This window comes from Oncorhynchus clarkii, unplaced genomic scaffold (assembly GCF_045791955.1).
Source record: "Oncorhynchus clarkii lewisi isolate Uvic-CL-2024 unplaced genomic scaffold, UVic_Ocla_1.0 unplaced_contig_9982_pilon_pilon, whole genome shotgun sequence".
Classification (NCBI taxonomy): Eukaryota; Metazoa; Chordata; class Actinopteri; order Salmoniformes; family Salmonidae; genus Oncorhynchus; species Oncorhynchus clarkii.
The window spans coordinates 19,131-41,844 of record NW_027258442.1 but is presented as its reverse complement, the minus strand read 5'-3'; the positions used below and the strand labels follow the sequence as shown (position 1 = coordinate 41,844).

General features: G+C 51.2%; 1 protein-coding gene across 1 annotated transcript in view; it reads left to right on the top strand.

Moving 5' to 3' along the window:
- LOC139396944 (RING-type E3 ubiquitin-protein ligase PPIL2-like) overlaps nt 1–19,014 on the top strand; it is a 37,030-nt gene extending 18,016 nt beyond the window's left edge. Inside the window, exons 13-20 of the mRNA XM_071143877.1 lie at nt 2,268–2,357; nt 2,757–2,790; nt 13,996–14,113; nt 14,500–14,556; nt 16,173–16,245; nt 17,279–17,341; nt 18,378–18,529; nt 18,847–19,014. Coding sequence (XP_070999978.1) covers nt 2,268–2,357; nt 2,757–2,790; nt 13,996–14,113; nt 14,500–14,556; nt 16,173–16,245; nt 17,279–17,341; nt 18,378–18,529; nt 18,847–18,940 — 681 coding nt within the window. The 3' untranslated portion in view covers nt 18,941–19,014. The remainder of the gene's footprint in view (nt 1–2,267; nt 2,358–2,756; nt 2,791–13,995; nt 14,114–14,499; nt 14,557–16,172; nt 16,246–17,278; nt 17,342–18,377; nt 18,530–18,846) is intronic.
- The last annotated feature ends 3,700 nt before the right edge of the window (nt 19,015–22,714 follow it).

Here is a 22,714-nt window from a genome sequence, read left to right as displayed (position 1 = left end):
CAAAATAACATTGTCGCTGTTGTAGAACGTTCATTATAATTGGTGATTTTGTGAATGTATGAACCCCATCAGGTAGCCTGATTTTCAGATGTCACGAAAACAAGATTATCAGGGAAATCCTTCTTCCGACACAGCATGTTAGCATTTTTAAATCCAACTATTATATAAATCGTTCTATTCAGAATAATCGTATTATTGTGTGCCAGCCGTGTTCCTATTGACCAGTCACCGGGATTGGCTCGTATCACCAGCCACACTACACGATGAATGCACTGCCAGAACTTTGTGGGCGCCTACGACCTCACGGAACGAGGAGCCAAGACGTAGTGGTACTGAACCAGGAGCCAAGACGTAGTGGTACTGAACCAGCAGTCCTAGACCCTGTCTCACTGAACGAGGAGCCAAGACGTAGTGTTACTGAACCAGCCAAGACGTAGTAGTACTGAACCAGCCAAGACGTAGTGGTACTGAACCAGCCAAGACGTAGTGGTACTGAACCAGTAGACCTAGACCCTGTCTCACTGAACCAGCAGACCTAGACCCTGTCTCACTGAACCAGCCAAAACGTAGTGGTACTGAACCAGCAGACCTAGACCCTGTCTCACTGAACCAGCAGACCTAGACCCTGTCTCACTGAACCAGCAGACCTAGACCCTGTCTAACTGAACCAGCCAAGATGTAGTGTTACTGAACCAGCCAAGACGTAGTGGTACTGAACCAGCAGACCTAGACCCTGTCTCACTGAACCAGCCAAGGCGTAGTGGTTCTGAAGCAGCCAAGACGTAGTGGTACTGAACCAGCAGACCTAGACCCTGTCTCACTGAACCAGCCCAAGATGTAGTGGTACTGAACCAGCAGTCCTAGACCCTGTCTCACTGAACCAGCCCAAGACGTAGTGGTACTGAACCAGCAGACCTAGACCCTGTCTCACTGAACCAGCCCAAGACGTAGTGGTACTGAACCAGCAGACCTAGACCCTGTCTCACTGAACCAGCCAAGGCGTAGTGGTTCTGAACCAGCCAAGATGTAGTGGTACTGAACCAGCAGACCTAGACCCTGTCTCACTGAACCAGCCCAAGATGTAGTGGTACTGAACCAGCAGTCCTAGACCCTGTCTCACTGAACCAGCCCAAGATGTAGTGGTACTGAACCAGCAGACCTAGACCCTGTCTCACTGAACCAGCCAAGATGTAGTGGTACTGAACCAACAGACCTAGACCCTGTCTCACTGAACCAGCCAAGGCGTAGTGGTACTTAACCAGCAGACCTAGACCCTGTCTCACTGAACCAGCCAAGATGTAGTGGTACTGAACCAGCAGACCTAGACCCTGTCTCACTGAACCAGCAGACCTAGACCCTGTCTCACTGAACCAGCAGACCTAGACCCTGTCTCACTGAACCAGCCAAGACGTAGTGGTTCTGAACCAGCAGACCTAGACCCTGTCTCACTGAACCAGCAGACCTAGACCCTGTCTCACTGAACCAGCAGACCTAGACCCTGTCTCACTGAACCAGCAGACCTAGACCCTGTCTCACTGAACCAGCCAAGACGTAGTGGTTCTGAACCAGCCAAGATGTAGTGGTACTGAACCAGCAGACCTAGACCCTGTCTCACTGAACCAGCCAAGACGTAGTGGTACTGAACCAGCCAAGACGTAGTGGTACTGAACCAGCAGACCTAGACCCTGTCTCACTGAATCAGCAGACCTAGACCCTGTCTCACTGAACCAGCCAAGACGTAGTGGTACTGAACCAACAGACCTAGACCCTGTCTCACTGAACCAGCCAAGACGTAGTGGTACTGAACCAGCAGACCTAGACCCTGTCTCACTGAACCAGCAGACCTAGACCCTGTCTCACTGAACCAGCAGACCTAGACCCTGTCTCACTGAACCAGCAGACCTAGACCCTGTCTCACTGAACCAGCAGACCTAGACCCTGTCTCACTGAACCAGCAGACCTAGACCCTGTCTCACTGAACCAGCAGACCTAGACCCTGTCTCACTGAACCAGCAGACCTAGACCCTGTCTCACTGAACCAGCCAAGACGTCTGACAATCCTTTACGACCTATGACTTTGTCACACGGCGTGGACATGCTCTCTGGGACGGCAAAATCGTGGTGTATGACTGCTAAAATCAGTCTGTGAGGGGGGGAGCCATTAACAAGCCTTCTGGAAATATGATGTGGAGTGACACAGGACAGGTCTTTAACTTTGTCTCGTACAGGACTGTGGTTTTAAAAACTCCTCCTGCTCTCTCGCCCAGGTTCCTAAAGCAGGAGAGAACTTCACCAAGCTGTGTAAGAAGGGTTACTATGACGGAACTGTCTTCCACAGATCTATCAGGAACTTCATGGTGAGACTAAACACACTACTGCTTCATTATGACTCACCTGTCTCGACGCTACTGATTCATTATGACTCACCTGTCTCGACACTACTGATTCATTATGACTCACCTGTCTCGACACTACTGATTCATTATGACTCACCTGTCTCGACGCTACTGATTCATTATGACTCACCTGTCTCGACGCTACTGATTCATTATGACTCACCTGTCTCGACGCTACTGATTCATTATGACTCACCTGTCTCGACGCTACTGATTCATTATGACTCACCTGTCTCGACGCTACTGATTCATTATGACTCACCTGTCTAGAATTAACTATACTCACCACCTGTTACCACAACAAACACATTGTTAATTCATCAATGTTTGTAAATAGATATATTTCCCAATGTGTTTCAGATCCAAGGAGGAGACCCAACTGGGACTGGTTTAGGTAAGTTTAGACCCTACAACATGAGTAATGGAGAGTAAAACCCCTTGACTACTGTGGGAGGGGGGGCCGTACGGTGGGGGAGGGGGGGGGCCGTACGGTGGGGGAGGGGGGGGGGCGTACGGGGGGGGCGTACGGTGGGCAGGGGGAGGGGGCCGTACGGTGGGCAGGGGGGGCCGTACTGTGGGGAGGGGGGGCCTTACGGTGGGCAGGGGGAGGGGGCCGTACTGTGGGCAGGTGGAGAGCTGCTCTAGCAGGCGTCGGAGGGGCCTTTATTGCGACCCCCAGTACTACCTATTAGACTAGTGTGTGTGTGCCAGCCAAAATATGTCTGGGACACTAAACTTACACCAAGAAAAAATAATGAGCTTTGTGATGTCTCTGAAACAACACATCTATTACTCGTAAGAGGTAACTAATGTGGTAAATTTAATAATTAAACATTTCGTGGCCCGAGTCTTTTAACCAAAATATCATAGAGACGACGTCAAAAATGTTCACCTGCCCCTTTAAGGGCGGGAGGTTACCGTGGTAACGTCACTGGAGTCATGTTAGTGCCTGTGAGATTGAGTCTGACTAGTAGAAGCCTTGTCTTTTCTTCCCTAGCTGATGAAAGTCAAAAGTTAGGAGAAAAACAACCTAGCTTGTGAACAAAACAATGTGAATATTCAAGAAACACAACGACAAAGTCTCACTGACCACCTGCCAACTAGGCTGGTGAAGTGGACATCTGACCACCTGCCAACTAGGCTGGTGAAGTGGACATCTGACCACCTGCCAACTAGGCTGGTGAAGTGGACATCTGACCACCTGCCAACTAGGCTGGTGAAGTGGACATCTGACCACCTGCCAACTAGGCTGGTGAAGTGGACATCTGACCCGCCAACTAGGCTGGTGAAGTGGACATCTGACCACCTGTCAACTAGGCTGGTGAAGTGGACATCTGACCACCTGCCAACTAGGCTGGTGAAGTGGACATCTGACCCGCCAACTAGGCTGGTGAAGTGGACATCTGACCACCTGTCAACTAGGCTGGTGAAGTGGACATCTGACCACCTGCCAACTAGGCTGGTGAAGTGGACATCTGACCACCTTTCAACTAGGCTGGTGAAGTGGACATCTGACCACCTGCCAACTAGGCTGGTGAAGTGGACATCTGACCACCTGTCAACTAGGCTGGTGAAGTGGACATCTGACCACCTGCCAACTAGGCTGGTGAAGTGGACATCTGACCACCTGTCAACTAGGCTGGTGAAGTGGACATCTGACCACCTGCCAACTAGGCTGGTGAAGTGGACATCTGACCCGCCAACTAGGCTGGTGAAGTGGACATCTGACCACCTGTCAACTAGGCTGGTGAAGTGGACATCTGACCACCTTTCAACTAGGCTGGTGAAGTGGACATCTGACCACCTGTCAACTAGGCTGGTGAAGTGGACATCTGACCACCTGTCAACTAGGCTGGTGAAGTGGTTGACACAGGCTGGTGAAGTGGACATCTGACCACCTGTCAACTAGGCTGGTGAAGTGGACATCTGACCACCTGTCAACTAGGCTGGTGAAGTGGACATCTGACCACCTTTCAACTAGGCTGGTGAAGTGGACATCTGACCACCTTTCAACTAGGCTGGTGAAGTGGACATCTGACCACCTGCCAACTAGGCTGGTGAAGTGGACATCTGACCACCTGTCAACTAGGCTGGTGAAGTGGACATCTGACCACCTTTCAACTAGGCTGGTGAAGTGGACATCTGACCACCTTTCAACTAGGCTGGTGAAGTGGACATCTGACCACCTTTCAACTAGGCTGGTGAAGTGGACATCTGACCACCTTTCAACTAGGCTGGTGAAGTGGACATCTGACCACCTGCCAACTAGGCTGGTGAAGTGGACATCTGACCACCTGCCAACTAGGCTGGTGAAGTGGACATCTGACCACCTGCCAACTAGGCTGGTGAAGTGGACATCTGACCCGCCAACTAGGCTGGTGAAGTGGACATCTGACCACCTGTCAACTAGGCTGGTGAAGTGGACATCTGACCACCTGCCAACTAGGCTGGTGAAGTGGACATCTGACCCGCCAACTAGGCTGGTGAAGTGGACATCTGACCACCTGTCAACTAGGCTGGTGAAGTGGACATCTGACCACCTGCCAACTAGGCTGGTGAAGTGGACATCTGACCACCTTTCAACTAGGCTGGTGAAGTGGACATCTGACCACCTGCCAACTAGGCTGGTGAAGTGGACATCTGACCACCTGTCAACTAGGCTGGTGAAGTGGACATCTGACCACCTGCCAACTAGGCTGGTGAAGTGGACATCTGACCACCTGTCAACTAGGCTGGTGAAGTGGACATCTGACCACCTGCCAACTAGGCTGGTGAAGTGGACATCTGACCCGCCAACTAGGCTGGTGAAGTGGACATCTGACCACCTGTCAACTAGGCTGGTGAAGTGGACATCTGACCACCTTTCAACTAGGCTGGTGAAGTGGACATCTGACCACCTGTCAACTAGGCTGGTGAAGTGGACATCTGACCACCTGTCAACTAGGCTGGTGAAGTGGTTGACACAGGCTGGTGAAGTGGACATCTGACCACCTGTCAACTAGGCTGGTGAAGTGGACATCTGACCACCTGTCAACTAGGCTGGTGAAGTGGACATCTGACCACCTTTCAACTAGGCTGGTGAAGTGGACATCTGACCACCTTTCAACTAGGCTGGTGAAGTGGACATCTGACCACCTGCCAACTAGGCTGGTGAAGTGGACATCTGACCACCTGTCAACTAGGCTGGTGAAGTGGACATCTGACCACCTTTCAACTAGGCTGGTGAAGTGGACATCTGACCACCTTTCAACTAGGCTGGTGAAGTGGACATCTGACCACCTTTCAACTAGGCTGGTGAAGTGGACATCTGACCACCTTTCAACTAGGCTGGTGAAGTGGACATCTGACCACCTGCCAACTAGGCTGGTGAAGTGGACATCTGACCACCTGCCAACTAGGCTGGTGAAGTGGACATCTGACCCGCCAACTAGGCTGGTGAAGTGGACATCTGACCACCTTTCAACTAGGCTGGTGAAGTGGACATCTGACCACCTGTCAACTAGGCTGGTGAAGTGGACATCTGACCACCTGCCAACTAGGCTGGTGAAGTGGACATCTGACCCGCCAACTAGGCTGGTGAAGTGGACATCTGACCACCTGTCAACTAGGCTGGTGAAGTGGACATCTGACCACCTGCCAACTAGGCTGGTGAAGTGGACATCTGACCACCTTTCAACTAGGCTGGTGAAGTGGACATCTGACCACCTGCCAACTAGGCTGGTGAAGTGGACATCTGACCACCTGTCAACTAGGCTGGTGAAGTGGACATCTGACCACCTGCCAACTAGGCTGGTGAAGTGGACATCTGACCACCTGTCAACTAGGCTGGTGAAGTGGACATCTGACCACCTGCCAACTAGGCTGGTGAAGTGGACATCTGACCCGCCAACTAGGCTGGTGAAGTGGACATCTGACCACCTGTCAACTAGGCTGGTGAAGTGGACATCTGACCACCTTTCAACTAGGCTGGTGAAGTGGACATCTGACCACCTGTCAACTAGGCTGGTGAAGTGGACATCTGACCACCTGTCAACTAGGCTGGTGAAGTGGTTGACACAGGCTGGTGAAGTGGACATCTGACCACCTGTCAACTAGGCTGGTGAAGTGGACATCTGACCACCTGTCAACTAGGCTGGTGAAGTGGACATCTGACCACCTTTCAACTAGGCTGGTGAAGTGGACATCTGACCACCTTTCAACTAGGCTGGTGAAGTGGACATCTGACCACCTTTCAACTAGGCTGGTGAAGTGGACATCTGACCACCTGTCAACTAGGCTGGTGAAGTGGACATCTGACCACCTGTCAACTAGGCTGGTGAAGTGGACATCTGACCACCTGTCAACTAGGCTGGTGAAGTGGACATCGGACCACCTTTCAACTAGGCTGGTGAAGTGGACATCTGACCACCTGTCAACTAGGCTGGTGAAGTGGACATCTGACCACCTGTCAACTAGGCTGGTGAAGTGGACATCTGACCACCTGTCAACTAGGCTGGTGAAGTGGACATCTGACCACCTGCCAACTAAGCTGGTGAAGTGGACATCTGACCACCTGCCAACTAGGCTGGTGAAGTGGACATCTGACCACCTGCCAACTAGGCTGGTGAAGTGGACATCTGACCACCTGCCAACTAGGCTGGTGAAGTGGACATCTGACCACCTGTCAACTAGGCTGGTGAAGTGGACATCTGACCACCTTTCAACTAGGCTGGTGAAGTGGACATCTGACCACCTTTCAACTAGGCTGGTGAAGTGGACATCTGACCACCTTTCAACTAGGCTGGTGAAGTGGACATCTGACCACCTTTCAACTAGGCTGGTGAAGTGGACATCTGACCACCTGCCAACTAGGTTGGTGAAGTGGACATCTGACCACCTGCCAACTAGGCTGGTGAAGTGGACATCTGACCACCTGTCAACTAGGCTGGTGAAGTGGACATCTGACCACCTTTCAACTAGGCTGGTGAAGTGGACATCTGACCACCTGTCAACTAGGCTGGTGAAGTGGACATCTGACCACCTGTCAACTAGGCTGGTGAAGTGGACATCTGACCACCTGTCAACTAGGCTGGTGAAGTGGACATCTGACCACCTGCCAACTAGGCTGGTGAAGTGGACATCTGACCACCTGCCAACTAGGCTGGTGAAGTGGACATCTGACCACCTGCCAACTAGGCTGGTGAAGTGGACATCTGACCACCTGCCAACTAGGCTGGTGAAGTGGACATCTGACCTGCCAACTAGGCTGGTGAAGTGGACATCTGACCTGCCAACTAGGCTGGTGAAGTGGACATCTGACCCACCAACTAGGCTGGTGAAGTGGACATCTGACCACCTGTCAACTAGGCTGGTGAAGTGGACATCTGACCACCTGCCAACTAGGCTGGTGAAGTGGACATCTGACCCGCCAACTAGGCTGGTGAAGTGGACATCTGACCACCTTTCAACTAGGCTGGTGAAGTGGACATCTGACCACCTGCCAACTAGGCTGGTGAAGTGGACATCTGACCACCTGTCAACTAGGCTGGTGAAGTGGACATCTGACCACCTGCCAACTAGGCTGGTGAAGTGGACATCTGACCCGCCAACTAGGCTGGTGAAGTGGACATCTGACCACCTTTCAACTAGGCTGGTGAAGTGGACATCTGGCCACCTGCCAACTAGGCTGGTGAAGTGGACATCTGACCACCTGCCAACTAGGCTGGTGAAGTGGACATCTGACCACCTTTCAACTAGGCTGGTGAAATGGACATCTGACCACCTGCCAACTAGGCTGGTGAAGTGGACATCTGACCACCTGTCAACTAGGCTGGTGAAGTGGACATCTGACCACCTGCCAACTAGGCTGGTGAAGTGGACATCTGACCACCTGTCAACTAGGCTGGTGAAGTGGACATCTGACCACCTTTCAACTAGGCTGGTGAAGTGGACATCTGACCACCTGTCAACTAGGCTGGTGAAGTGGACATCTGACCACCTGTCAACTAGGCTGGTGAAGTGGACATCTGACCACCTGTCAACTAGGCTGGTGAAGTGGACATCTGACCACCTTTCAACTAGGCTGGTGAAGTGGACGTCTGACCACCTGTCAACTAGGCTGGTGAAGTGGACATCTGACCACCTGCCAACTAGGCTGGTGAAGTGGACATCTGACCACCTGCCAACTAGGCTGGTGAAGTGGACATCTGACCCGCCAACTAGGCTGGTGAAGTGGACATCTGACCACCTGCCAACTAGGCTGGTGAAGTGGACATCTGACCACCTGCCAACTAGGCTGGTGAAGTGGACATCTGACCACCTGTCAACTAGGCTGGTGAAGTGGACATCTGACCACCTGTCAACTAGGCTGGTGAAGTGGACATCTGACCACCTGCCAACTAGGCTGGTGAAGTGGACATCTGACCACCTGCCAACTAGGCTGGTGAAGTGGACATCTGACCACCTGCCAACTAGGCTGGTGAAGTGGACATCTGACCCACCAACTAGGCTGGTGAAGTGGACATCTGACCACCTGTCAACTAGGCTGGTGAAGTGGACATCTGACCACCTGCCAACTAGGCTGGTGAAGTGGACATCTGACCCGCCAACTAGGCTGGTGAAGTGGACATCTGACCACCTGCCAACTAGGCTGGTGAAGTGGACATCTGACCACCTGTCAACTAGGCTGGTGAAGTGGACATCTGACCACCTGCCAACTAGGCTGGTGAAGTGGACATCTGACCACCTTTCAACTAGGCTGGTGAAGTGGACATCTGACCACCTGCCAACTAGGCTGGTGAAGTGGACATCTGACCACCTGCCAACTAGGCTGGTGAAGTGGACATCTGACCACCTGTCAACTAGGCTGGTGAAGTGGACATCTGACCACCTGTCAACTAGGCTGGTGAAGTGGACATCTGACCACCTTTCAACTAGGCTGGTGAAGTGGACATCTGACCACCTTTCAACTAGGCTGGTGAAGTGGACATCTGACCACCTTTCAACTAGGCTGGTGAAGTGGACATCTGACCACCTGTCAACTAGGCTGGTGAAGTGGACATCTGACCACCTTTCAACTAGGCTGGTGAAGTGGACATCTGACCACCTGTCAACTAGGCTGGTGAAGTGGACATCTGACCACCTGTCAACTAGGCTGGTGAAGTGGACATCTGACCACCTTTCAACTAGGCTGGTGAAGTGGACGTCTGACCACCTGTCAACTAGGCTGGTGAAGTGGACATCTGACCACCTGTCAACTAGGCTGGTGAAGTGGACATCTGACCACCTTTCAACTAGGCTGGTGAAGTGGACATCTGACCACCTGTCAACTAGGCTGGTGAAGTGGACATCTGACCACCTGTCAACTAGGCTAGTGAAGTGGACATCTGACCACCTTTCAACTAGGCTGGTGAAGTGGACATCTGACCACCTTTCAACTAGGCTGGTGAAGTGGACATCTGACCACCTGTCAACTAGGCTGGTGAAGTGGACATCTGACCACCTGTCAACTAGGCTGGTGAAGTGGACATCTGACCACCTGTCAACTAGGCTGGTGAAGTGGACATCTGACCACCTTTCAACTAGGCTGGTGAAGTGGACGTCTGACCACCTGTCAACTAGGCTGGTGAAGTGGACATCTGACCACCTGTCAACTAGGCTGGTGAAGTGGACATCTGACCACCTTTCAACTAGGCTGGTGAAGTGGACATCTGACCACCTGTCAACTAGGCTGGTGAAGTGGACATCTGACCACCTGTCAACTAGGCTAGTGAAGTGGACATCTGACCACCTTTCAACTAGGCTGGTGAAGTGGACATCTGACCACCTTTCAACTAGGCTGGTGAAGTGGACATCTGACCACCTGTCAACTAGGCTGGTGAAGTGGACATCTGACCACCTGTCAACTAGGCTGGTGAAGTGGACATCTGACCACCTGTCAACTAGGCTGGTGAAGTGGACATCTGACCACCTGTCAACTAGGCTGGTGAAGTGGACATCTGACCACCTGTCAACTAGGCTGGTGAAGTGGACATCTGACCACCTGTCAACTAGGCTGGTGAAGTGGACATCTGACCACCTGTCAACTAGGCTGGTGAAGTGGACATCTGACCACCTTTCAACTAGGCTGGTGAAGTGGACATCTGACCACCTGTCAACTAGGCTGGTGAAGTGGACATCTGACCACCTGTCAACTAGGCTGGTGAAGTGGACATCTGACCACCTGTCAACTAGGCTGGTGAAGTGGACATCTGACCACCTGCCAACTAGGCTGGTGAAGTGGACATCTGACCACCTGCCAACTAGGCTGGTGAAGTGGACATCTGACCACCTGCCAACTAGGCTGGTGAAGTGGACATCTGACCACCTGTCAACTAGGCTGGTGAAGTGGACATCTGACCACCTGCCAACTAGGCTGGTGAAGTGGACATCTGACCACCTGCCAACTAGGCTGGTGAAGTGGGCATCTGACCACCTTTCAACTAGGCTGGTGAAGTGGACATCTGACCACCTTTCAACTAGGCTGGTGAAGTGGACATCTGACCACCTTTCAACTAGGCTGGTGAAGTGGACATCTGACCACCTTTCAACTAGGCTGGTGAAGTGGACATCTGACCACCTTTCAACTAGGCTGGTGAAGTGGACATCTGACCACCTGCCAACTAGGCTGGTGAAGTGGACATCTGACCACCTGCCAGCTAGGCTGGTGAAGTGGACATCTGACCACCTGTCAACTAGGCTGGTGAAGTGGACATCTGACCACCTGTCAACTAGGCTGGTGAAGTGGACATCTGACCACCTGTCAACTAGGCTGGTGAAGTGGACATCTGACCACCTGTCAACTAAGCTGGTGAAGTGGACATCTGACCACCTGTCAACTAGGCTGGTGAAGTGGACATCTGACCACCTTTCAACTAGGCTGGTGAAGTGGACATCTGACCACCTGCCAACTAGGCTGGTGAAGTGGACATCTGACCACCTGCCAACTAGGCTGGTGAAGTGGACATCTGACCACCTGCCAACTAGGCTGGTGAAGTGGACATCTGACCACCTGCCAACTAGGCTGGTGAAGTGGACATCTGACCACCTGCCAACTAGGCTGGTGAAGTGGACATCTGACCACCTGCCAACTAGGCTGGTGAAGTGGACATCTGACCACCTGCCAACTAGGCTGGTGAAGTGGACATCTTTACCCGCCAACTAGGCTGGTGAAGTGGACATCTTTACCCGCCAACTAGGCTGGTGAAGTGGACATCTTTACCCGCCAACTAGGCTGGTGAAGTGGACATCTTTACCCGCCAACTAGGCTAGTGAAGTGGACATCTTTACCCGCCAACTAGGCTGGTGAAGTGGACATCTTTACCCACCAAAATCGACCGCCATTTGTCAGGTTGCGGATGTTAATTTGTAGCCCTGGGTGGATGTGATCATGTCTGTATGTTTGGCAGAGAGCCAGCTGTGCGGAGGGAAATGTCAGCCAGGTGATAAATTATGCACTAATGTCACCAGGTGTGTTTATGGATGAGAGGAGACAATCAGGAGATGATTGGCCAGCTAGCTGTAAAATTATCCCAGCATGCACAGGACTATAGAACACGCCTCCGTTCAATAGATTCTCCGTCGTCGTTGTGAAAAACCGAGATCCTAGCCAGCTTTTTTTGAAATGAATGTTTAACAAGGTCTGGTTTAGACAAGACACCGGTCCTGTTGGGCTGGGCGATATGGCCAAAATATCATTTCAAGGTATACATTATTTTATGTTTTTAAATGGATGTTATTTGGTGGCAACGCAGGGTGGCGACGCGGGGGGGGGGAGGGTGGCGACGCGGGGGGGGGAGGGTGGCGACGCGGGGGGGGAGGGTGGCGACGCGGGGTAGGCGGCGACGCAGGGGGCGGCAGGGTTTTGATTTGATTTCCTTGTGTGTTTGAATAACGGGGTTGTTTAGTGGAGTTTTAACAGGAGACTCTCTCAGGGTTCATCTCTTGGGGTTTCAGTGCATTGAATTATTAGGTTTTGTGGCTTAATTTCCAATGGTGCCACCATTTCACTGCCCTGTAATTTAGATTTCCAGTCAAAGGGAGTCGACTGAGTTACTGCTCCTTTATGTAGGATCATTCTGGGTCTAGATGTTCTATTGGATTTTTCTCCCAATACTTAGAATCCTAATTACAAATTGGTTAATCTCACTCTGTCTTCCCCCCCCCCTCGCTCGCGCTCTCTGTCTGCCACCCCCCTCGCTCGCGCTCTCTGTCTGCCACCCCCCTCGCTCGCGCTCTCTGTCTGCCCCCCCCCCCCCTCGCTCACGCTCTCTGTCCTTCCCCCCCTCGCTCGCGCTCTCTCTGTCTGCCCCCCCTCGCTCGCGCTCTCTCTGTCTGCCCCCCCTCGCTCGCGCTCTCTCTGTCTGCCCCCCCTCGCTCGCGCTCTCTCTGTCTGCCCCCCCTCGCTCGCGCTCTCTCTGTCTGACCCCCCCCTCGCTCGCGCTCTCTCTCTGACCCCCCCCTCGCTCTCTCTCTCTGTCCCCCCCTCGCTCTCTCTCTCTCTCTGTCTGACCCCCCCTTGCTCGCTCTCTCTGTCTGACCCCCCCTTGCTCGCTCTCTCTGTCTGACCCCCCCTCGCTCGCTCTCTCTCTGTCTGCCCCCCCCTCGCTCGCTCTCTCTCTGTCTGCCCCCCCCTCGCTCGCTCTCTCTGTCCCCCCCTCGCTCTCTCTCTCTCTCTGTCTGACCCCCCCTTGCTCGCTCTCTCTGTCTGACCCCCCCTTGCTCGCTCTCTCTGTCTGACCCCCCCCCTCGCTCGCTCTCTCTCTGTCTGACCCACCCCTCGCTCGCTCTCTCTCTGTCTGCCCCCCCCTCGCTCGCTCTCTCTCTGTCTGCCCCCCCCTCGCTCGCTCTCTCTCTGTCTGCCCCCCCTCGCTCGCTCTCTCTCTGTCTGCCCCCCCTCGCTCGCTCTCTCTCTGTCTGCCCCCCCTCGCTCGCTCTCTCTCTGTCTGCCCCCCCCTCGCTCGCTCTCTCTGTCCCCCCCTCGCTCTCTCTCTCTCTCTGTCTGACCCCCCCTCGCTCTCTCTCTCTCTCTGTCTGACCCCCCCTTGCTCGCTCTCTCTGTCTGACCCCCCCCTCGCTCGCTCTCTCTCTGTCTGACCCACCCCTCGCTCGCTCTCTCTCTGTCTGCCCCCCCCTCGCTCGCTCTCTCTCTGTCTGCCCCCCCCTCGCTCGCTCTCTCTCTGTCTGCCCCCCCCTCGCTCGCTCTCTCTCTGTCTGCCCCCCCTCGCTCGCTCGCTCTCTCTCTGTCTGCCCCCCTCGCTCGCTCGCTCTCTGTCTGCCCCCCCCTCGCTCTCTCTCTCTCTGTCTGCCCCCCCCTCGCTCGCTCTCTCTCTGTCTGCCCCCCCCTCGCTCGCTCTCTCTCTGTCTGCCCCCCCCTCGCTCGCTCTCTCTCTGTCTGACCCCCCCCTCGCTCGCTCTCTCTGTCTGACCCCCCCGCTCGCTCGCTCTCTCTCTGTCTGCCCCCCCCCCCCCCTGCTCGCTCGCTCTCTCTCTGTCTGACCCCCCACTCGCTCTCTCTGTCCCCCCTTCGCTTGCTCGCTCTCTGTCTTCCCCCCCCCCCCCCTCGCTCTCTGCCCCTCTTCAGGAGGAGAGTCATTCTGGGGTAAGCCCTTCAAAGATGAGTTCCGTCCCAACCTGTCCCACACCGGACGAGGGGTTCTCAGCATGGCCAACTCAGGACCCAACACCAACAAGTCCCAGTTGTGAGTTGTCATTGTCTTATGTCCCAGTTATCCCTCTTTCCTCCTAAAGTGTGCACTGGTTCACTTCCCTTAACTGATTTGAAAGGAAATGGCTGGTATCAGAAATGTGGTGGAAACCTCCACTAGCCCAAGCCGCCTCCAATGGTTTAAAATTTGTGGGAAGTAGTGAACGAGTGTACACTTCAGCACTACACTTCTCTCCCCCCATTTCCTCCCGTTAGTGTGTCTCCCTCCCCCCTTTCCTCCTGTTAGTGTCTCTCTCCCCCCATTTCCTCCCGTTAGTGGAGCCGAAGAGACATTGACCTGATGACATTAGAGAGGCCATGCTGCTGAGATGTCATGACAGAGACATTGACCATACTTGAATGTGTTGTTTCCTTTCCCAGCTTCATCACCTTCCGGTCATGTCCCTACCTGGACAGGAAACATACCGTGTTTGGAAGGTAAGAGACATACGGATTTAATTTAAAATATCTCTGTTGTATTGGTTGAATATGTGATGGAGATGGCATGTCTGTGCTCTGGGTACCAGACTGGCCAGAGAGCCCGGGTTCTAACCCCGGACCGGAGAGCCCGGGTTCTAACCCCGGACCGGAGAGCCCGGGTTCTAACCCCGGACCGGAGAGCCCGGGTTCTAACCCCGGACCGGAGAGCCCTGTTTGGTTGTAATGGGGGGGGGGGGAGGCATTGCTGTGCCCTCTTCGTGTGATTGGATCATGATAGATCCTTTTGTACACTGCTCAAAAAAATAAAGGGAAAACTTAAACAACACAATGTAACTCCAAGTCAATCACACTTCTGTGAAATCAAACTGTCCACTTAGGAAGCAACACTGATTGACAATACATTTCACATGCTGTTGTGCAAATGGAATAGACAACAGGTGGAAATTATAGGCAATTAGCAAGACACCCCCAATAAAGGAGTGGTTCTGCAGGTGGTAACCACAGACCACTTCTCAGTTCCTATGCTTCCTGGCTGATGTTTTGGTCACTTTTGAATGCTGGCGGTGCTTTCACTCTAGTGGTAGCATGAGACGGAGTCTCATCCAGGATGGCACATCAATGCGAGCTGTGGCAAGAAGATTTGCTGTGTCTGTCAGCGTAGTGTCCAGAGCATGGAGGCGCTACCAGGAGACAGGCCAGTACATCAGGAGACGTGGAGGAGGCCTTAGGAGGGCAACAACCCAGCAGCAGGACCGCTACCTCCGCCTTTGTGCAAGGAGGAGCAGGAGGAGCACTGCCAGAGCCCTGCAAAATGACCTCCAGCAGGCCACAAATGTGCATGTGTCTGCTCAAACGGTCAGAATGTCAAGCATCACTTCTGTAAGAAATCTGGCACCATCCCTACGGTGAAGCATGGTGGTGGCAGAATCATGCTGTGGGGATGTTATCAGCGGCAGGGACTGGGGAGACTAGTCAGGACCGAGGCAAAGATGAATGGATCAAAGTACAGAGATCCTTGATTGCGCTCAGGACCTCAGACTGGGGTGAAGGTTCACCTTCCATCAGGACAAATAAATAATTTAATCAATTTTAGAAAAAGGTTGTAGCCTCACAAAGTGGAAAAAGTCAAGGGGTCTGAATACTTTCCAAAGGCACTGTATGTATGTGTCACTGTGTGTAGAGTGAAGGTAATCTAGAGTTTGTCCCCTTCTGGTTGCACACGTGACCATATTGGTAGAAATGAGGTGAAACTGATTTAAGTTTCCCTGCATTAAAGTCCCCAGCCACTAGGAGCGCCACCTCTGAATGAGCGTTTTCTTGTTTGCTTATGGCCTTTTTATACAGCTCAGATCGGTCTGCGGTGGTATATAGACGGCTACGAAAAATATAGATGAACTCTTGGTAAATAGTATGGTCTACAGCTGATCATGAGGTATTCTAACGGAGGAGAGAAGAACCTCGAGACTTCCTTAATATTAGTGATCACACACCAGCTGCTGCTAACAGAGACACACCCCTCCCCCCTTAAGCCGACGTTGTGGTTCTGTCCGGCCGACACGTAGAAAGGGAAGCTTTGTGTAGTTTTGAAGATATGTTGTCTTGTTTCTTCCCAGGGTGGTGGGAGGCTTCGAGGCTCTGACAGCCATGGAGAACATAGAGGCTGATCCTAAAACCGATAAACCCAAGGTACACACACACACACACACACACCAGGGTTTCCGTTAGGAAAAATGGCGTGGTGTATTTAACCAGCAGCGTTTTAAATTGACTGGACATTTTGAGAAATGTACAGGACCCATATGCATTGGGTGGATATGAAATAACATGAGAATATAGTAATTCTACTTAACAGTCGAGGAAGCAGTGATTCTTACCCACTTTGAGGATGTTAAGTTTACTTTTCATCAGCCAACGAGACGAGTAACGAACGGCAAAAATCACTAGCCAATGTCAATCTACTGTCTGCCAGAGTAGAAAAGTGAACCTATTCTATTGGTCAGCTTGTTGAGAAAGAAATGGCCTATTCCAAAACAGACTCTGGGACAGTTGTGAGATGCTAGATCCCTAATTCATACAACCAGCAGGACTAGGCTAATTAAAAAAATATTTTTTTTTTAAAGTTAAGTGTCTAATGAAACAGATCAGAACGTTTAGCTTAAAATGTTGCTCAACAATGTATTCACGTAAGCGCAGCAATGCGCGGTAGGCGATGCGTAAATGTGAGATCCATAGTGTAATTAACGGGAGAACACTGTCAACAGCATGTACACTGTACACCTGCAAGTGTACCGCATTCCACTAAATTATGCAAATTCACAGACTGATAAGCACGATCAGTCAAATGTATTTCCATCAATGGATATGCTAAAAAGCATTATTTTTCTTCTCTCGGACAATGGGCCAGCGGCAATCTTATTTATCGTCTTTTCTATCTTTTTCTATTTTTATTACCGGCTAAAAGCCAGCTATTACCGGCTAACGGAAACTGACACACACACACACACTGTATGGAGCAGAGAAGTACAATCAATATCCCTCGTTTTATCTCCTTCCTCCTGTCTGCTGTTGTGATCCCCTGTTCACACCTGTTACCTGTCACTCACTTAAGTAGAAACAGACTCCCAGAATTCAGTTGTAACTTATCTAGAACTGACTGAAGACACCAGCGACCACTAACCCAGCGAGGGCTTAAACTGTACACTCTCTTCTCTTTCTCCAGTCTGAGATCAAGCTGCTGAGTGCCACTGTGTTTGTGGACCCGTATGAAGAGGCAGATGCCCAGGTTGGTTTGTGTGTTTGGTCTATGAATTACAGTAATGTGTTGTCAGTTAGCTGCCTGACGCGTTTCAACTGTTGTCAGTTAGCTGCCTGACGCGTTTCAACTGTTGTCAGTTAGCTGCCCGACGCGTTTCAACTGTTGTCAGTTAGCTGCCCGACGCGTTTCAACTGTTGTCAGTTAGCTGCCCGACGCGTTTCAACTGTTGTCAGTTAGCTGCCCGACGCGTTTCAACTGTCGTCAGTTAGCTGCCCAACGCCCCTGACGCGTTTCAACTGTTGTCAGTTAGCTGCCTGACGCGTTTCAGCTGTTGTCAGTTAGCTGCCTGACGCGTTTCAGCTGTTGTCAGTTAGCTGCCTGACGCGTTTCAGCTGTTGTCAGTTAGCTGCCTGACGCGTTTCAGCTGTTGTCAGTTAGCTGCCTGACACGTTTCAACTGTTGTCAGTTAGCTGCCTGACGCGTTTCAACTGTTGTCAGTTAGCTGCCTGACGCGTTTCAACTGTTGTCAGTTAGCTGCCTGACGCGTTTCAACTGTCGTCAGTTAGCTGCCTGACGCGTTTCAACTGTCGTCAGTTAGCTGCCTGACGCGTTTCAACTGTCGTCAGTTAGCTGCCTGACGCGTTTCAACTGTTGTCAGTTAGCTGCCTGACGCGTTTCAACTATTGTCAGTTAGCTGCCTTTGAACTGTCGTCAGTTAGCTGCCTTTCAACTGTTGTCAGTTAGCTGCCTGACGCGTTTCAGCTGTTGTCAGTTAGCTGCCTGACGCGTTTCAGCTGTTGTCAGTTAGCTGCCTGACGCGTTTCAGCTGTTGTCAGTTAGCTGCCTGACGCGTTTCAGCTGTTGTCAGTTAGCTGCCTGACGCGTTTCAGCTGTTGTCAGTTAGCTGCCTGACGCGTTTCAGCTGTTGTCAGTTAGCTGCCTGACGCGTTTCAGCTGTTGTCAGTTAGCTGCCCGACGCGTTTCAACTAAACATACAATCAGGAGACCTGAGTTTCTGATGAGCACTGAGATTGGAAAATGCACTACCGTCTTGTGTGTGTAGATTGCAGCGGAGCGTCAGAAGGAGTTGGAGAAGCAGGAGGAGGATCGAGCTCAGACCAGTTTGTCTCAGAGGAAGACTAAAGCAGATCAGGCTCCCAAGACCTTCAAGGCTGGCATAGGGAAATACATCAACCCTGTGACCTCTACCACCACGTGAGGCTACACGCACACCAGACACGCACACCAGACACGCGCACCAGACACGCGCACCAGACACGCGCACCAGACACGCGCACACCAGACACGCGCACACCAGACACGCGCGCACCAGACACGCGCGCACCAGACACGCGCACACCAGACACGCGCACACCAGACACGCGCACACCAGACACGCGCACACCAGACACGCGCACACCAGACACGCGCACACCAGACACGCGCACACCAGACACGCGCACACCAGACACGACGCACACCGCACATACACACACACCACACATACCATTAACCCCTTCCTGTGTGTGTAGGAAACGTCCAGCAGTAGAGGACAGCGGACCGTCCACCAGCGGAGCCAAGAAGGCCAAAGGAAAGACTGGCTTTGGAGACTTCAGCTCCTGGTAACTCCATGGACACGCAGCCCCGTGGACACGCAGCCCCGTGGACGCCTTCTGTGTCCCACCACTACTTTAGACCAGAGCCCTATGGCACCCTATTCCCTATATAGTGCACTACTTTAGACCAGAGCCCTATGGCACCCTATTCCCTATATAGTGCTCTACTTTAGACCAAAGCCTATGGCACCCTGTTCCCTATATAGTGCACTACTTTAGACCAGAGCCTATGGCACCCTGTTCCCTATATAGTGCACTACTTTAGACCAGAGCCTATGGCACCCTTTTCCAGAAATAGTGCACTACTTTTGACTAGGGTCCATAGGACACTATGTAGTTATGGTCAAATATATAGGAACCAGGCTTTGGTCAAAAGTTGTGGTCTATGTAGGGAATAGGCTTGTACCCCCCTGATACCCTATTACCCCCTGCTACTATCAGTCACCCCCGGATACCCTATTACCCCCTGCTACTACCAGTCACCCCCTGATACCCTATTACCCCCTGCTACTACCAGTCACCCCCTGATACCCTATTACCCCCCTGCTACTACCAGTCACCCCCTGATACCCTATTACCCCCTGCTACTACCAGTTACCCCCTGATACCCTATTACCCCCTGCTACTACCAGTTACCCCCTGCTACTACCAGTCACCCCCTGATACCCTATTACCCCCTGCCACTACCGTCATCCCCTGATACCCTATTACCCCCTGCTACTACCAGTCACCCCCTGATACCCTATTACCCCCTGCTACTACCAGTCACCCCCTGATACCCTATTACCCCCTGCTACTACCAGTCACCCCCTGCTACTACCAGTTACCCCCTGCTACTACCAGTCACCCCCTGATACCCTATTACCCCCTGCTACTACCAGTCACCCCCTGCTACTACCAGTCACCCCCTGATACCCTATTACCCCCTGCTACTACCAGTCACCCCCTGATACCCTATTACCCCCTGCTACTACCAGTCACCCCCTGATACCCTATTACCCCCTGCTACTACCAGTTACCCCCTGATACCCTATTACCCCCTGCTACTACCAGTTACCCCCTGATACCCTAATACCCCCTGCTACTACCAGTTACCCCCTGATACCCTATTACCCCCTGCTACTACCAGTCACCCCCTGATACCCTATTACCCCCTGCTACTACCAGTCACCCCCTGATACCCTATTACCCCCTGCTACTACCAGTCACCCCCTGATACCCAGTCACCCCCTGCTACTACCCTATTACCCCCTGCTACTACCAGTTACCCCCTGCTACTACCAGTCACCCCCTGCTACCCTATTACCCCCTGCTACTACCAGTTACCCCCTGCTACTACCAGTCACCCCCTGATACCCTATTACCCCCTGCTACTACCAGTCACCCCCTGATACCCTATTACCCCCTGCTACTACCAGTCACCCCCTGATACCCTATTACCCCCTGCTACTACCAGTCACCCCCTGCCATTCGCCTCATGGACATTTTATTTTTATTTTCTGAGTCATGTGAATTATATAGAATGTTGTCTTTCACTTAGTATGACATCATCAAATAATGTTGGCTTTCTAATGATGCATTTATTTTATTGTTTATTTGTGTTTTAATAAATTCAAGTTTTTCCAGTATTTTTATTAATGCTTCACAATTTGCACATTTTCATATCTTTCATCGGTTTCTTGTGAGGCCGAGCCCTGCTGTGTTTCAAATGGCACCCTATCCCCTATATAGTGCACTACTTTAGACAGGGCACTATGGCACCCAGCAGGCCCGTAGGGCAGGGGTCAGCAAAAGTGTATACAGTGCCTTGCGAAAGTATTCGGCCCCCTTGAACTTTGCGACCTTTTGCCACATTTCAGGCTTCAAACATAAAGATATAAAACTGTATTTTTTTTGTGAAGAATCAACAACAAGTGGGACACAATCATGAAGTGGAACGACATTTATTGGATATTTCAAACTTTTTTAACAAATCAAAAACTGAAAAATTGGGCGTGCAAAATTATTCAGCCCCTTTACTTTCAGTGCAGCAAACTCTCTCCAGAAGTTCAGTGAGGATCTCTGAATGATCCAATGTTGACCTAAATGACTAATGATGATAAATACAATCCACCTGTGTGTAATCAAGTCTCCGTATAAATGCACCTGCACTGTGATAGTCTCAGAGGTCCGTCAAAAACGCAGAGAGCATCATGAAGAACAAGGAACACACCAGGCAGGTCCGAGATACTGTTGTGAAGAAGTTTAAAGCCGGATTTGGATACAAAAAGATTTCCCAAGCTTTAAACATCCCAAGGAGCACTGTGCAAGCGATAATATTGAAATGGAAGGAGTATCAGACCACTGCAAATCTACCAAGACCTGGCCGTCCCTCTAAACTTTCAGCTCATACAAGGAGAAGACTGATCAGAGATGCAGCCAAGAGGCCCATGATCACTCTGGATGAACTGCAGAGATCTACAGCTGAGGTGGGAGACTCTGTCCATAGGACAACAATCAGTCGTATATTGCACAAATCTGGCCTTTATGGAAGAGTGGCAAGAAGAAAGCCATTTCTTAAAGATATCCATAAAAAGTGTCGTTTAAAGTTTGCCACAAGCCACCTGGGAGACACACCGAACATGTGGAAGAAGGTGCTCTGGTCAGATGAAACCAAAATTGAACTTTTTGGCAACAATGCAAAACGTTATGTTTGGCGTAAAAGCAACACAGCTGAACACACCATCCCCACTGTCAAACATGGTGGTGGCAGCATCATGGTTTGGGCCTGCTTTTCTTCAGCAGGGACAGGGAAGATGGTTAAAATTGATGGGAAGATGGATGGAGCCAAATACAGGACCATTCTGGAAGAAAACCTGATGGAGTCTGCAAAAGACCTGAGACTGGGACGGAGATTTGTCTTCCAACAAGACAATGATCCAAAACATAAAGCAAAATCTACAATGGAATGGTTCAAAAATAAACATATCCAGGTTTTAGAATGGCCAAGTCAAAGTCCAGACCTGAATCCAATCGAGAATCTGTAGAAAAAACTGAAAACTGCTGTTCACAAATGCTCTCCATCCAACCTCACTGAGCTCGAGCTGTTTTGCAAGGAGGAATGGGAAAAAATGTCAGTCTCTTGATGTGCAAAACTGATAGAGACATACCCCAAGCGACTTACAGCTGTAATCGCAGCAAAAGGTGGCGCTACAAAGTATTAACTTAAGGGGGCTGAATAATTTTGCACGCCCAATTTTTCAGTTTTTGATTTGTTAAAAAAGTTTGAAATATCCAATAAATGTCGTTCCACTTCATGATTGTGTCCCACTTGTTGTTGATTCTTCACAAAAAAATACAGTTTTATATCTTTATGTTTGAAGCCTGAAATGTGGCAAAAGGTCGCAAAGTTCAAGGGGGCCGAATACTTTCGCAAGGCACTGTGTATATATATATATATATATATATATATATATATATATATATATATATATATATATTTCATTCATTCATTGCTGGATAGAAAAACATCAAGAAAGACTAAGATGAAAAAGTGTTTCATTTCAGAAATCTGATTCCCACAAATAAAATGTAAAGATGTGTAATCGTGTGTCAATCAAATAAAGGTGTGACATGATTATTAGAAAATACCAATCCATTTTGGGGCTTTTAGTTGTGGTCAATTTACAGTGTTCAAATTATAATTATGGTTCTGGCCACGCTGACAAAAATCAGCCCGAGGCTGAATCTAGTTGGGGCCATGTGAGACCGTTTGTTCTGCTGTGACGCTAGACGCCAACCCCCC